This window comes from Eptatretus burgeri, chromosome 10, assembly GCF_056783735.1.
Source record: "Eptatretus burgeri isolate ZD-2024b chromosome 10, Ebu_testis_v1, whole genome shotgun sequence".
Classification (NCBI taxonomy): domain Eukaryota; kingdom Metazoa; phylum Chordata; class Myxini; order Myxiniformes; family Myxinidae; genus Eptatretus; species Eptatretus burgeri.
This window is the reverse complement of record NC_140970.1, coordinates 2,649,605-2,662,389: the sequence shown is the minus strand read 5'-3', so window position 1 is coordinate 2,662,389 and position 12,785 is coordinate 2,649,605. Positions and strand designations below refer to the sequence as shown.

The 12,785-nt window shown below is 42.8% G+C and overlaps 1 protein-coding gene across 8 annotated transcripts in view; it reads right to left on the bottom strand.

Annotated features, from left to right (window-relative positions):
- The window catches only part of BCOR (BCL6 corepressor), a 159,958-nt gene that overhangs the window by 47,697 nt on the left and 99,476 nt on the right, over positions 1–12,785 (bottom strand). For 6 of the 8 annotated variants that reach the window (XM_085896832.1, XM_085896827.1, XM_085896831.1 and 3 more), the window contains 2 exons: positions 12,069–12,149; positions 9,248–9,757 (listed from right to left, as the gene is read on the bottom strand). In XM_085896832.1, coding sequence (XP_085752958.1) covers positions 9,248–9,757; positions 12,069–12,149 — 591 coding nt within the window. The remainder of the gene's footprint in view (positions 1–9,247; positions 9,758–12,068; positions 12,150–12,785) is intronic. The other 2 variants (XM_085896829.1, XM_085896830.1) reach the window with 1 other exon arrangement.

Sequence of the window (12,785 nt, the reverse complement as noted above, 5' to 3'; positions counted from 1 at the left end):
GTTTCATCAAGATCGGGCAAAATTTTTTTTGACTATCACATCGACGATTTTTCCAACTTTGAAGACACGTGGCTCGATAACCAGGACGAATTTCAAAAAACCGGCCTGACCAAATTTAGATATTGTTCCATATTATCAGAATCTGAAGGAATTTCGAAGATCGGATCATAAACGGCGGAGGAGATAGATTTTGAAAATGGACGATTTCGCAACTTTGGAGTGACCTTGACCTTCAATCGGGTTAAAGGTCATACCGTCGTGCATCCCTCATCGACATCTACCCACATACCAAATAGCAAGAAAATCTGAAGAAAAAAATGGGGACGTACGTACGTACGGACATCGAGACTGGTTTTATTAGGTCATCTCGTCAGAGATGACCTAAAAATGGAACAGGTTGGACAAAACCCTAAAGTTCTTCAATTGATCGTTGTCCAAGCCATCAGGTAGATGAACTCCAATTAAACTTGTTTCATTTCACAGGTAAAGCACAAGTGACACAGGTAGACAGTACATGTAGCACTCCGACACAGCACCGTACCACAGCAAAGCGACTCACTCTTCTTCTCCCCTTCTCCACTGCTTTCCCATTAATATATACTGAGAGAGAAGCTCCCCGAAAGGCCCTCCCTCTACACCCTGCTTGTAAATGCTTGATTCTACATCCAGAACCCCCCCCCCCCCGACCCACACACAAAAAAAAATCTCCTGAACTATGGTGATCCTTCCACATAGCTTAAAGTCCAACAACAACATTATAACTTGTCACCTTTTCGAATGAAATCTGACCTTCTTCTTGTGTATGGCAGCTTGGCTGCCAGGTAGCTGTCATTTTGTTGGGGCACGACTATGCCGCTGATACTGTGCCCCTATACCAATACACTGGTACTCATTTTGCCGACCTCAGAAGGATGACAGGATGAGTCAACCCCACCTGGTGTTAATTCAGTGGCCAACGGGGCTCAAACTCAGGACCCGAAGATGCCAAGCCGGCCACCCTAACTACGAAGCTGACACCAGGCTTAAATCTCACCTCCACAAACATTACACAGTCAGGTATCGCAGAAGAAGAAAAGGAACAACAACAACAATTCATTCCATATAAATTAATATAGCATACAACGTTAACATCGCAGTGTACCAATACACCGCCTAACAGATACTCAAAAAGAATTTGTGATGCAGGGGTCCTGCAATGAAACTCTGCCTGAATCCTCATTCATAATGTCATGCATCAATGATGTGCTTGTTCTTCATTTGGCTAGGCCTGTGGAAGTAAGTAAATAGGTGAGTGTGCGAGTTAAGAGAGACAAAGTAGTTTTTATTAAACAGTATCTAAGGATTGTTGTGGAGCTGCCACAAACACATCTCACACAAGTGGACATACAAATGAATACACAAGAAGCAACACAGGAGCAACACAGGACATTTAGATGGGAGAAACACAGCCACTGAGCTTGGGGGAAGTAACCAGGGCACTATGGGTACCAGCAACAACAATGGCACCACCTTTCTCACCACACTCAGTGGGACATTTCCTAAGGAGGAATTTCCTCCTCCCCATGAACGCCAACCTATGGGGATTGTCCATGCTCTTATCCTATTAAATGCTGAGTGTCAAGCATGGAAGCAGCACGTACCATTTTTAGAGTCTTTGATACGACTCAGCTGGGGTTTGAACCGTTTGACAACCGAGACTCGGAGCATACTCTCGAACGGATGCTGGTGTAATTACATCTCTGAGGTCCATTTGATAAATGAACCAATGATGACATTACACCACCGAGGTTGATAAATAAACCAATGATGGCAAGAAGGAAAGAATAAAACAAAAAGTAGAAAAAAAAAACAAGGGGGGGGGGGTTCTGCACGCCAACTAAAGGAGTACACCCGAACAGCACAAGACCAGTTGAGAATACAGCGTGTTCACATAAAGTATCACAAACACTTCTTTATGATAACCATGCCAAAAGGAAAACCACCAATGCAAGGCAAAATGAAATTGTGAATGCAACACAACACGATATGTGAGAAGGATGAGAATGGGTGACGCTGGGATATCTGCTGGGTTAACTCATGTGTCTTAATTTCACTTTTGAAGACAAGACACCAACCCCATTTATAATCATTTCCCAGGAATCTGTTTTGGTAACATCTCTCCTCAGTGCAAGGTGCTTATCAGTTCTGATCAAGATGATACAAGAACTTTCACAAAGTAGTAACACCCAAGTGGAACTTCACTTGTGAGCACGTGTGAGCAAAGAAACTCAAAACTTGAAGAAACATTTTCATCAGAGGATTATCAGAAAAGAGGTGAACAGTAGAAGAAGTACTAAGTACTTACAGACGAGTCATTTCTTATTTTTTTCCATGAGAGTCAGGTAAGGAATGGGAACATGCGCCGGAGCAGCACGTCACTGCATCCACTTTCCGCCGGTACTCCAGGGACCTCTATATGGCCATTCCCCAGGCAGATGCCTGGCCCATCCACATCTCTGAGATGCTGATCAACCTGCTGCAACCACGACGCACGTGGTCGTCCCATTGACCTCCTCCACTAACGAGGCTCCCTCGCTGACAGAATCTGGTGAGTAGGATCAGCATCAGGAAAACGAGCCACATGTCCATACAGCCGCAGCTGATGCTCACGGACTATGCAGGTAACAAATCTCATTTGAGTCTCTCTCAGCAACCGCTCATTGGAAACAAAGTCCGACCAGCGAGAGCCAAGGAGTCTCCGAAGAGACCTGGTACTAAAGGAATTAAGTCCCCATCCCAAAACCATGAACCAGCCACCCTAAGTCCATGACTTCTTGCAAAGTCGAGGAACTTAGTGCTATTCTGGTTCACAATTCCAGATCCACGAAGACCAAGGCATGTCTCATAACTATTCCTTTCATTTCCAGTCGATGCATTGAAATCCCCCAAGACCAGAAGAGTATCTTGCCTAGGGCACTGATCAACCACAGACTCGAGAGTGGCATAGAATGCATCCTTCACAGTGAGATTACTCGCCTTAGTCGGAGCATATACAGAGACCAAGGAAACGACACCCAAGGAGTGACGAATCCATCGTCTCATAATACGCTCGCTGACTGGTGTTACCTCAATTATCATTGGAGCCAGCTTATTGGATACAGCTACAGCAACTTCTTGGGCATTGTAACCATCAGAGCGACCAGAACAATAGTAGGTGTCACCACAAGCCATGATCTCACCACTATCCGGTCTCCGAACCTCAGAGAGTGCTGCAATACCGATGTTCAAATGCTTGAGTTCAAATGACAACAGAGATAGGTGATCATCCTCTATTCGGGATAGGACATTTGAGGCACCCACCCAAAGGGACCACCTCAGGTTAAACCAAGGAGACCGTCGTCTGGTGGACGACACCTCAGCACCACCCTGACACACACTATCGCAATCTGACCCGGGAAGGTTACCCTGTGGTTTTCCTTTTATCATCAAAGAGTAGGGTACCGCAGGCCTTGCCCCAATCCCGTCATGCGGTGAGCTGCCCTGCGAAGGGCAGCTGCGCAGGAGGTACTCCCAAGTAGTGGGTTTTCAGATTTCTTTACATTTTTCTTGTGTTTTGTGGAGTGAATGGTTTTACAGTGGCCAGAGTGCAAATCCTGCCACCAACTTCCTCAAAAAAGTAACCCAACTGCAGGACATCCACAGACACAAATGGGCACTACATATTGTTGTGTACAGGGGGTTTAACCCCTACCTGGACGGATGCCCAAGCTTCTCCCTTGAAGGCCTAAAGCTGAGACTCGGAGATTAATGCACAAGCGGGAAGGGGGTGCAATGGTGGAGTGGAGGAGGAGCACAGCACTTGGGGGGGGGGGGTGTTACACTCGAACCCCACTACTAATACATGGATACAACTTCTTAAAAGGAACATATTTAATGAAAATAGACAAATATTTACAAAGGACAATAATTCAAAAGGTAATGATAATAATGAAATCAATAAATCTTACAGTCGAGGCACCTCTTCACACAGACACAAATATCGACAAAGGGAAAACAATAAAAAGAACCCTTCCTTTTTAGTATTCTTGTACTTAGCTTGGCCCAGAGCAGGTCTTTGTGAAATTTGGAATCGAGGCACTTCCACCAGAATGTGCACACATGCACAAAATGGCGCCTTGTCGCTTCTCTCGCAGTGGGCCAAATACACGCCAGGCAATCCGCGAGCGGCACTCCACACCAAGGTTTAGAGACCCAGTGCAGCAGCTTTGTGTGCTGATCGTCCTCACCAAGCCAACCAAGAGCCAAATGCCAGCGTCTTGCTTCACCACACGATCCAAATCGCCTCAATATGAATACAAGGATCGTGCCATCGTGCGTGCGCTCACCCTGAACTCCCGCTTATGACTGACTAACGTCGCTGAAACCACTGTTTCCTTCTCCAGGGCGTGGCTTGCTCACCCGAAACCCGGGAAGGCGGGGCCTCCACCCGCTCGGCATGACTGGCTAGCCTCTGACGTCACGCCCATAAATCATCCCTCAGGGCCATGACTTCGCCCGTTGTCACCCTATGAAGGCGGGGCATTTTGCCCGCTTGTAGTTGTTTTAGGGACTTGTTCCCCACCTTTATTGCCAATCTTGAAATATAAAACCATCGGGAAAAGTCACAGAGGGGCGGTTACATACTGGGGAAACTTATTCTTCCTCCCGAGCTAATTAACACTGCATCACTCCCCCCCCCCCCCATGTGATGACACATAACACTGAATCTCACAGTTTCCCTACTTAATCACATTAAGATGCCTCCTACACGTCCATGGACCAAACTACTCTATTCAATGCTAAATTCTCGATTGAATTCCTCCATCTACCCCCACAACCATAACAATATGGATGGCTGTTGGCTCACAAGAGCTCCTCCGCAATTTGTCAGGTTTTGTTTGTAATCCTGCTGGGTATATGATGTATATGATGCAACACGAATATCTACTGGCACATACAGGAAACAAGCCGGTAGGCGGACATGGGTAGTCGATTACCCAATAGAACCTGACGCGATGGGCCCGTTCGATGGGGAATGACCTGAGGATTAAGCACAAGAAAATTCATGATTCTAGCTTCAAGGGTTAATGCTGCAGATTGTTTTTTCGTTAAAATACCCCCACATTTAGAGGTTTTTCGGCCGTTGCTAGGCAACGGAGGGGACCATAGCAACGGTTCTTTCTCAAACATAACTAGGACATACCATGAACCTACCATACCAGTTTCATGTATATCTGACTCATAGTCTCTGAGATATAACGAACGTCGTTTTTTTTTATTGTTTTCGACCAGGGTTCATTCAAAGTCTATCTTCTCCGACAGTTTTCATAGGATCCTGCTGGAAATTTTTGACAATATGGCTGAATGTACTGCCCACAGTCTGTCGTGGCCCGATTTATGATTTTCGAAAAAATTAATTTTTTATGATTTTAAAAAAATTTCAAAGTCCTGTTGCTAGGCAACCAAAGGGGCATTAGCAACCAGTACCTACGCGTCACAACGACGTCATAAACTGGTCCTACCACCCAAATTTCATCAAAATCGAACTGCAAGGGGGTCAAAAACCCCCGACAAACACACACACGGACAGACCGACAACACGACCAACAAATAAGGGTAGATCAAAAAAAAATTTTCATCGGGAAAAAAAAATTTTCGGAAAATTTTTTTTTTCGACTTGACAACATGGCCTCAATACTGCCAAGCATTCTAGATGTATAAGAACAAGAAGAAAAAGAACAATCAATCAGAGATTGCAAACCCTCACCAGGACTTGTTTTGAGTGGTGCATTTTTATAGGTTTTCAGGTAAATCCAATATGGCTGCCAAATCATGTGACCTATGACATCATATGTTTGACTCTTGTTCCTCATGGATAGGTGGTCATACATGTAAAGTTTCGGCTCGATCTTTTCAGCCATTACAGAGGAGATTTTTTAAAGGTTAAAAAAAAGGCTGCCGAATCATGTGACCAATGACATCATGATTTTTTTTTTTCTGTGGACAATTTTATCCCTAGATGATCCTCAAAAAATGTTCATACTGATCGGATGTGTTCTACATATGCAATTATGATGTCATAATGAGGGTACCAATGAAGTCATAAAAATCACATTCATTCCCCATGAGTACTTGCTGTGGGTCAAATTTCAAATTTTTCCTTGGTGCGGTTTCAGAGATACAGAGGTCCACAGTTTTTCTGATTTTCCAATTTGGCTGCCACACCACTTGACCTATGACATCATAACTATCATTGTCGACTATCATTGGAGTTGTCGCACCAATGCTGAAAATTGTCTCAATCTGACAAATGGTTGCAGATAAAAACACGAAAGTTCTGTGCGAACAAACAAACAGACAAGCCGGTCATGGGTCACCGAGCATCCGACAGTTTTCATCCGATGACCTTTGACCCCTGATCTGAGTTAATCTAGTACTAAGTACTTACGAAATTGCAATCAAATCTGTTAACCCGTGTCTGAGCAAGGGGGCTTTGAATGGTCATTTTGCCCGAACAATGCATTCATTGACCTTTGACCCCTGACCTAAGCAAAATCGGTCAATATGTCGTGAGGCAAAGTTGTAGTACTCATTGAGTACCATGAACCTGCAAAGTTTCATTCGTATCGATGCACTCACCTGATCGCTAGGGCGTGAACGGTACCGATTTTGAAGGTTTTTCGGTTGTTGCTAGAGAACCAAAGCGTCCCTAGCAACCATCACAACTTCCAAAGCACTAGGTCATAAGATGTACCTACCATCCGAGTTTGGTCAAAATCCGCCCACGTTTACTATCAATGATGCTGATGACAAACGAACATCCAAACAAACAGACAGAATTACTGACAATAAGGGTCACCTATTTTGGTGACCCAATAAACAAACAAACGGACCCAAACGCAATACCCTCTCCGAATCCTTTGGCGAGAGTAACGAAAGGAGGTTGGAAGGAGACGATTGGTAAAGGGAGAAAATAGGGGTAAATCAGGAAAATTAAAGTCAGGTGGGAAGCCCCTTTGGAGTTTTTGGATAAAGCAGGCATGCGTTCAGGATAGGAAACATTTTGAGGGGGAATAAATCAGTGGGAGGGGGATTTAATCGTGGGTGATTGAGGGGGAAGGATTCCATTCCAAGACTTGTGCGCACCCAAAATGGTGGGGGAGGACACACCTCAAATTCCCATCCATAGCACATTGATTGATAATAAAAGAACACACAGTTAACTCTACGTCAATAAAGATCAACTCAACAATTTAGCAACTGTTGGGAATCTTCATATGCTATATGAAAAACGAAACGGGTCTGGGAAAGAGCTGGGAAGGTGGCAGCATGGGTGGAGCGCTTCAGTGTTTGTAAGTTACGAGTTTGTTTTGAAAATCCAGTTTTTAAACATATGTGGGTAACCCAGTGCATTGTCACATGCTCACTATAAGTACCAAGCCAAATGATTGGGAAACAAAGGGAATAATATCTCTCCTTCCACACTTGGTTCATTTTTGTATTACAGCAGGCTCACCCCAAATGCGGGTTTCCGCATCACTCTACCGCGGTTGGGAGCAGAGGAATACACAACCCCGCATCTGTCTCATCTCACAGCCCCACACGGCTCTTCATTGCAGACTCAGTTGTGCTTTCGATATCATGCCGCACAGACTGTTATCAAATCATATCGCATGATTTAGTTTGATATTACGTGATTTAGTTTGATATCATATGAATTTGTTTGTTATCGTGTGATAGTGCACGATTTAGTTTGACATCGCATGATATTGCGTGATTTCGTTTTCGCAAACTCCATTGTGGGGTGTTCGTGACAGTAATTAGTTATGAAAAAGAAGAACATGTGAGGTTTTAGTGAAATCAGACAAATGAAACATTATAAAATGTTATTAAAAGTTTTTAAAGAAGCAAATCAATTCATTTATGAGGAATGTTGGTTCAATTGGGAAGTAATGAGAAAGGAAGAAATAACAAATGGAAGGAGATAAGAGGCAGAATGAGTTCATGATTTTTTTTCTGAGCGAAAATATTTGTTTGTTCGTTTTGAAGCGAGGAGGGGGAAATAAGATAAAGATGAGGAGTGTGAAAGAGAACACTTGGGATAAAGCAGAATGAGGCGCATATCTTGAGCGGTTTTTACTCATCTTCATGGAGAGGTGCTTGAAATTCAAGCACGAGATTGATGCTGTCATGGCACCTTATATGGAAGTCTATAAAGACATGCAGAACAAGGCGAAGCAGACAAAGATCACCTCCTTTACAAAGTCTGACGACCCTAAGCCAGGGATGTCGACATCATCTCAATCACCTCCAACGCACTCCATTATCATCATCATCATCATCATCATCATCATCATCAAAAGGAAGTGCAATTTTAAGTGTTTTTTTTTTGTTTTTTTTTCATTTTTACTTATAAAGGCAAAGAGTTGAAAAATTTTAAAGTTGGTTCTCCAAACCGCATTTTTCACACAAGGTCTTAACTTTGCACATCACAGTTTTGCCTAACGTGGGGTTTTTCAAGAACGTAACCCCTGCAAACGGGGAGGGTCTGCTGTATGAAGACTTAGCAGGGTAAGGAACAGACATGACATCATTTGGGCAAGTTGGGTTACAGCCCTATCACCTTGTTGTTCAAAAAACAAACAAACAAAGATCAGCGACATACACCCCCCCCCCCATTCCCACCGCTAAACTAAGGAGTGAAAAAAGTATTCAGGGTTGGCATGGATTCTAACTTTTATATGTAAAGTATGTGGGGCGGGGGGAGCAATGTGGTGGTTTCAAAAAAAGTGGGTGAAGTAGTTTGCTGTTTTGCAGGATCTGGGGGGGGAGCGTCGGGTGGGGGTGGGAGGGGGATAAGACTCCACAAAATCACTATGGTGGATTTATGTTCGGTGTTGAATATTCTCGGCTTTAGACTAACGACTGTTTGTTAGAACAAATTAATAGATTACATCAGATCAAGATAATTTTTCTTTGAAGGCTTGATTTCAAGTCATTTTGGCAAAAGGCATTGGATTCGAGCATTTATATGCCTCAACAAAAGGGACGTTTTCATGGATTTAATGTAATGATCGAGTTTGAGGTACTTGTATACAACATGATCATAGTATACCACTCCACACACACAAAAAAACATGATTTTAACATAAAAATACTGATATGGAATTAAAATAGTTTTTATAGCATCATTAAAACAATGATAATAGCAACTGTTGTCAACACATACCTTCTTGTGGATTGATACTGGTGGGTGGATTTCCCAAAGTACCAGCTTGTCCTGGACCTCCTCCAGAACCCTCAGTGACCTTGCTTTCAGGTCCACTGGTTACGTTGTCCTTCTCTTTCTGCCATAAAGATTTATTGTAGAGGTGATATGGAGACAGTCGACAACCATCTGAGGGAAAAGTCCGACCATGGATGTGCAAAGGTCCACAAGGAGCAGGGTTATTGAGACAACCACTACACCGGTCAGCTTCAACACTGTCAAGAAGTTTTGGGGTACCATTGCTACAGCGTGGATCTCCAGTCGCACAGTCCAACCCATGGCCGAACCGCAAGGGCATATCGCAAAGGCTGGGCAATGGGAACGATCGGTGTTGAGGTATCGAGACAGTGGGTGAAAGTGCAAGTAGTGATGGAGGCGGCGGAGGCAATATGGACGAAACTGTACTTTGTATTCCCGACTCTTCTGATCCTCGCTCCCCATGGCCATCTCCAAGTACTGGTTCAAAGCTTCCTGTATGCAGATAATTATAATAGAGAAGGTAAGGAGAGATCATTAATGCCAGAAGGTTAAAGAAGATAAAATTGAGCAAAAGTAAAGCAGTTTAACATTCAAAATAAGATGGCATGATGAGGTTGTCAGTCAATATTTTACTGCCCTATTACACAAGAGGTATTATGGCAGTAAACTTTAGGAAGTAATTGTCTAGATATGGGAAACAAGTGATGGGGGACTACAAATAAAAGACATGTCATTGCTGAAGTATGTAAAAACAATTTCAACACAAAATCATAGCAAGATGAGTTTGCAAATGTGATTAGAGTTTAAGCAAACCTCAGCTCCAAAAACATTTGAGACTATACTCAAGTTGAATGTATGAGGAGCGATCAAAAGATTCATCACACAAGATTATCAGCATTTGGAGAGTGCGTGCTTTTAACGGTTTATCCAAAATTTAAACATCATAATGAATAAACTACTGCCAAAGAGTGAGGATTTCCATTTGAATCAATGATCCCTTGTGATTTTCACTTTGACTGTATTGACTGAAATTTGATCTTGGGAATAAAATGGTCTCCATGAATCTTAGTTGATATTGACATCAAATGGCAGCAACAGTTCACGACTTGAATTTTGGTGGCAATTGGACAGGTTTACCATTTTAGATGCACCGGGTTGAGCTGATGAACTACTCTTCCATAAGATCTTCGATGTTCAGTGAAAGCTTTTGGAATATTCACTCGGTAGTTATGAATAACAATGATCCTTCAGCATTGGTAGCTGTAAGATGAACGACAATGGATGATCATGGAATTCATTGCATGCGTGCGACTCGATTGAGGAGGTCCAAAATGCCGAATATTTCAGTGACTTGTGTACACTTTGATTTTTACGCTACACAAGAATCCGTTCTCACCCCACCTCACCCCCCCCACACCAAACCAACCCCATCCCAGACATAGCAACCTTTCAAGTATAGCTTTGGTGCAGATATCATACCAACTTGAGATGTGGATGAGGGACCAATGTTCCAAACGTAGATAATTAATTGCATACAGATCATATAATAATCGCAAAAAGACTTGCAATTACTTATAAAGTCAACACAACATGCAAATTGCTTATAAAGTCAACATTTACAACACGGAATTCGAGGGGACCAGATAATTATTGGTCATTTTCCAGAAATACACCATTCTTGAAAAAGGTAGACCTTTTTGTACTTTCTGAAAAGTTTGAAAAACATGGATTGCCAAGTCATTAAAAGCAGTGCAAAATAAAATTAGACGTGAGAAAAAACAATAAATTATTTAGTCGGCCAAGTCTGAGCGGAGTGCGGCTGTTTGTTCCTGTACATGAAACACCCTGCAACCCATGCCTACAAAAAACAGACTTTTTTGGAACATCAGCTGCATTTTCCATCCAATCATTATGCAACTTTGTTTAAAAAAATTATCCATGAGGAGGTGATTGTATCTTCGATGTTTTGTGTTAATTGCTCAAGTGGTTGCGGAGAAAACAAATTTAAAAGTGAATAAAAGTGAATAAAGGCTGAGGGCGAAAACGAAAAAAGGTGAGGGCAGAAAGGGAAAAAGGTGAGGGCAGAAAGGAAAAAAAAGTGAGGGCGGAAAGGAAAAAAAGTGAGGGCGGAAAGGAAAAAAAAGTGAGGGCGGAAAGGGGAAAAAGTGAGGACGGAAAGGGGAAAAAGTGAGGACGGAAAGGGGAAAAAAGTGAGGGCGGAAAGGGGAAAAAAGTGAGGGCGGAAAGGGGGAAAAAGTGAGGGTGGAAAGGGGAAAAAAGTGAGGGCGGAAAGGGGAAAAAAGTGAGGGCGGAAAGGAAAAAAGTGAGGGTGGAAAGGAAAAAAGTGAGGGCGGAAAGGAAAAAAAAGTGAGGATGGAAAGGAAAAAAAGTGAAGGTGGAAAGGGGAAAAAAGTGAGGGTGGAAAGGAAAAAAAGTGAGGGCCTCGGATCACGTTCCACAACATGGTCAAGGATGGTTGTGGACGCCTATTACTTGTTTATTTATTTATGTGAGTACTTCCCAGAATATCACACAATGCACTGAAGGAATAACCGAATCAGAACTGTGAAACACAGGTGGAAAATCAGATCAGGCTACATTTCAACATCTCAATATGCTGTGCTATGAACTTTGTGATCGCCCCTCCAAATTCATTTACCAACAAACTATTCATGAAGTGGAGTGCCAGTCTTGCCCAACTCAATCAAAAACTTGGTTGAGAATGTTGTAAGGAAAACCTTTTCTTTTTAACAATTACAAATGAACACATGAAAGTAGATGGGTAGACAGAAAGGCCAATTACCACAATGACTCCTGGTTCTGCTCATGAGGACGACAGGAACGAAATCTAAGAATCCATTCTTCCCTCTCCGTAGGAGAGCAACTTCGGAGACAGCAAAGGGACGGGAAGTTGAACGCTTAAAATTTGGAACCATTTATTGATCAAATTAGACACGTACAATTATGTTTACAACAATAATTTTTTTTAATATATGTAAAACATTTGATATACAAGGTCTCTCGTTTGCACAAGTCGTACTTGTACACTAAAATTTATATTCCTGCAAACTAATTTTTCCACTAGGAGAGCAGACTCTTACTCCACCCTCCCCTCTTAGAATGCTTTCTGGCCCTTAAAATAAAGCCCTTCTGAAGCCCCCTGCCCAACTGAAGCCTACCTTTTGAAAATATAAACAATACCTTGAATAAAGTTTATGTTCTTCTTCTTGTTACGGATGGCAGCTTGGCTGACGGGTAGCTATCATGTTGTTGGGGCGTGACTATGCTGCTGATGCTGTGCCCTTATACCAGTGCACTGGTACTCATTTCACTGGACTCGGAAGGATGACAGGCTGAGTCAACCCCACCTCGTGTTAATTCAGCGGCCAACAGGGCTCAAATTACACGAGAGGTATTACCACTAAGCCAACGCCAGACTTAGTTTATTTTCAAACTTCCTGGACACTCTGCTATCCACCATTTTTGCTTACGGTCTTAAAATTTGTCAGCAACACGTATG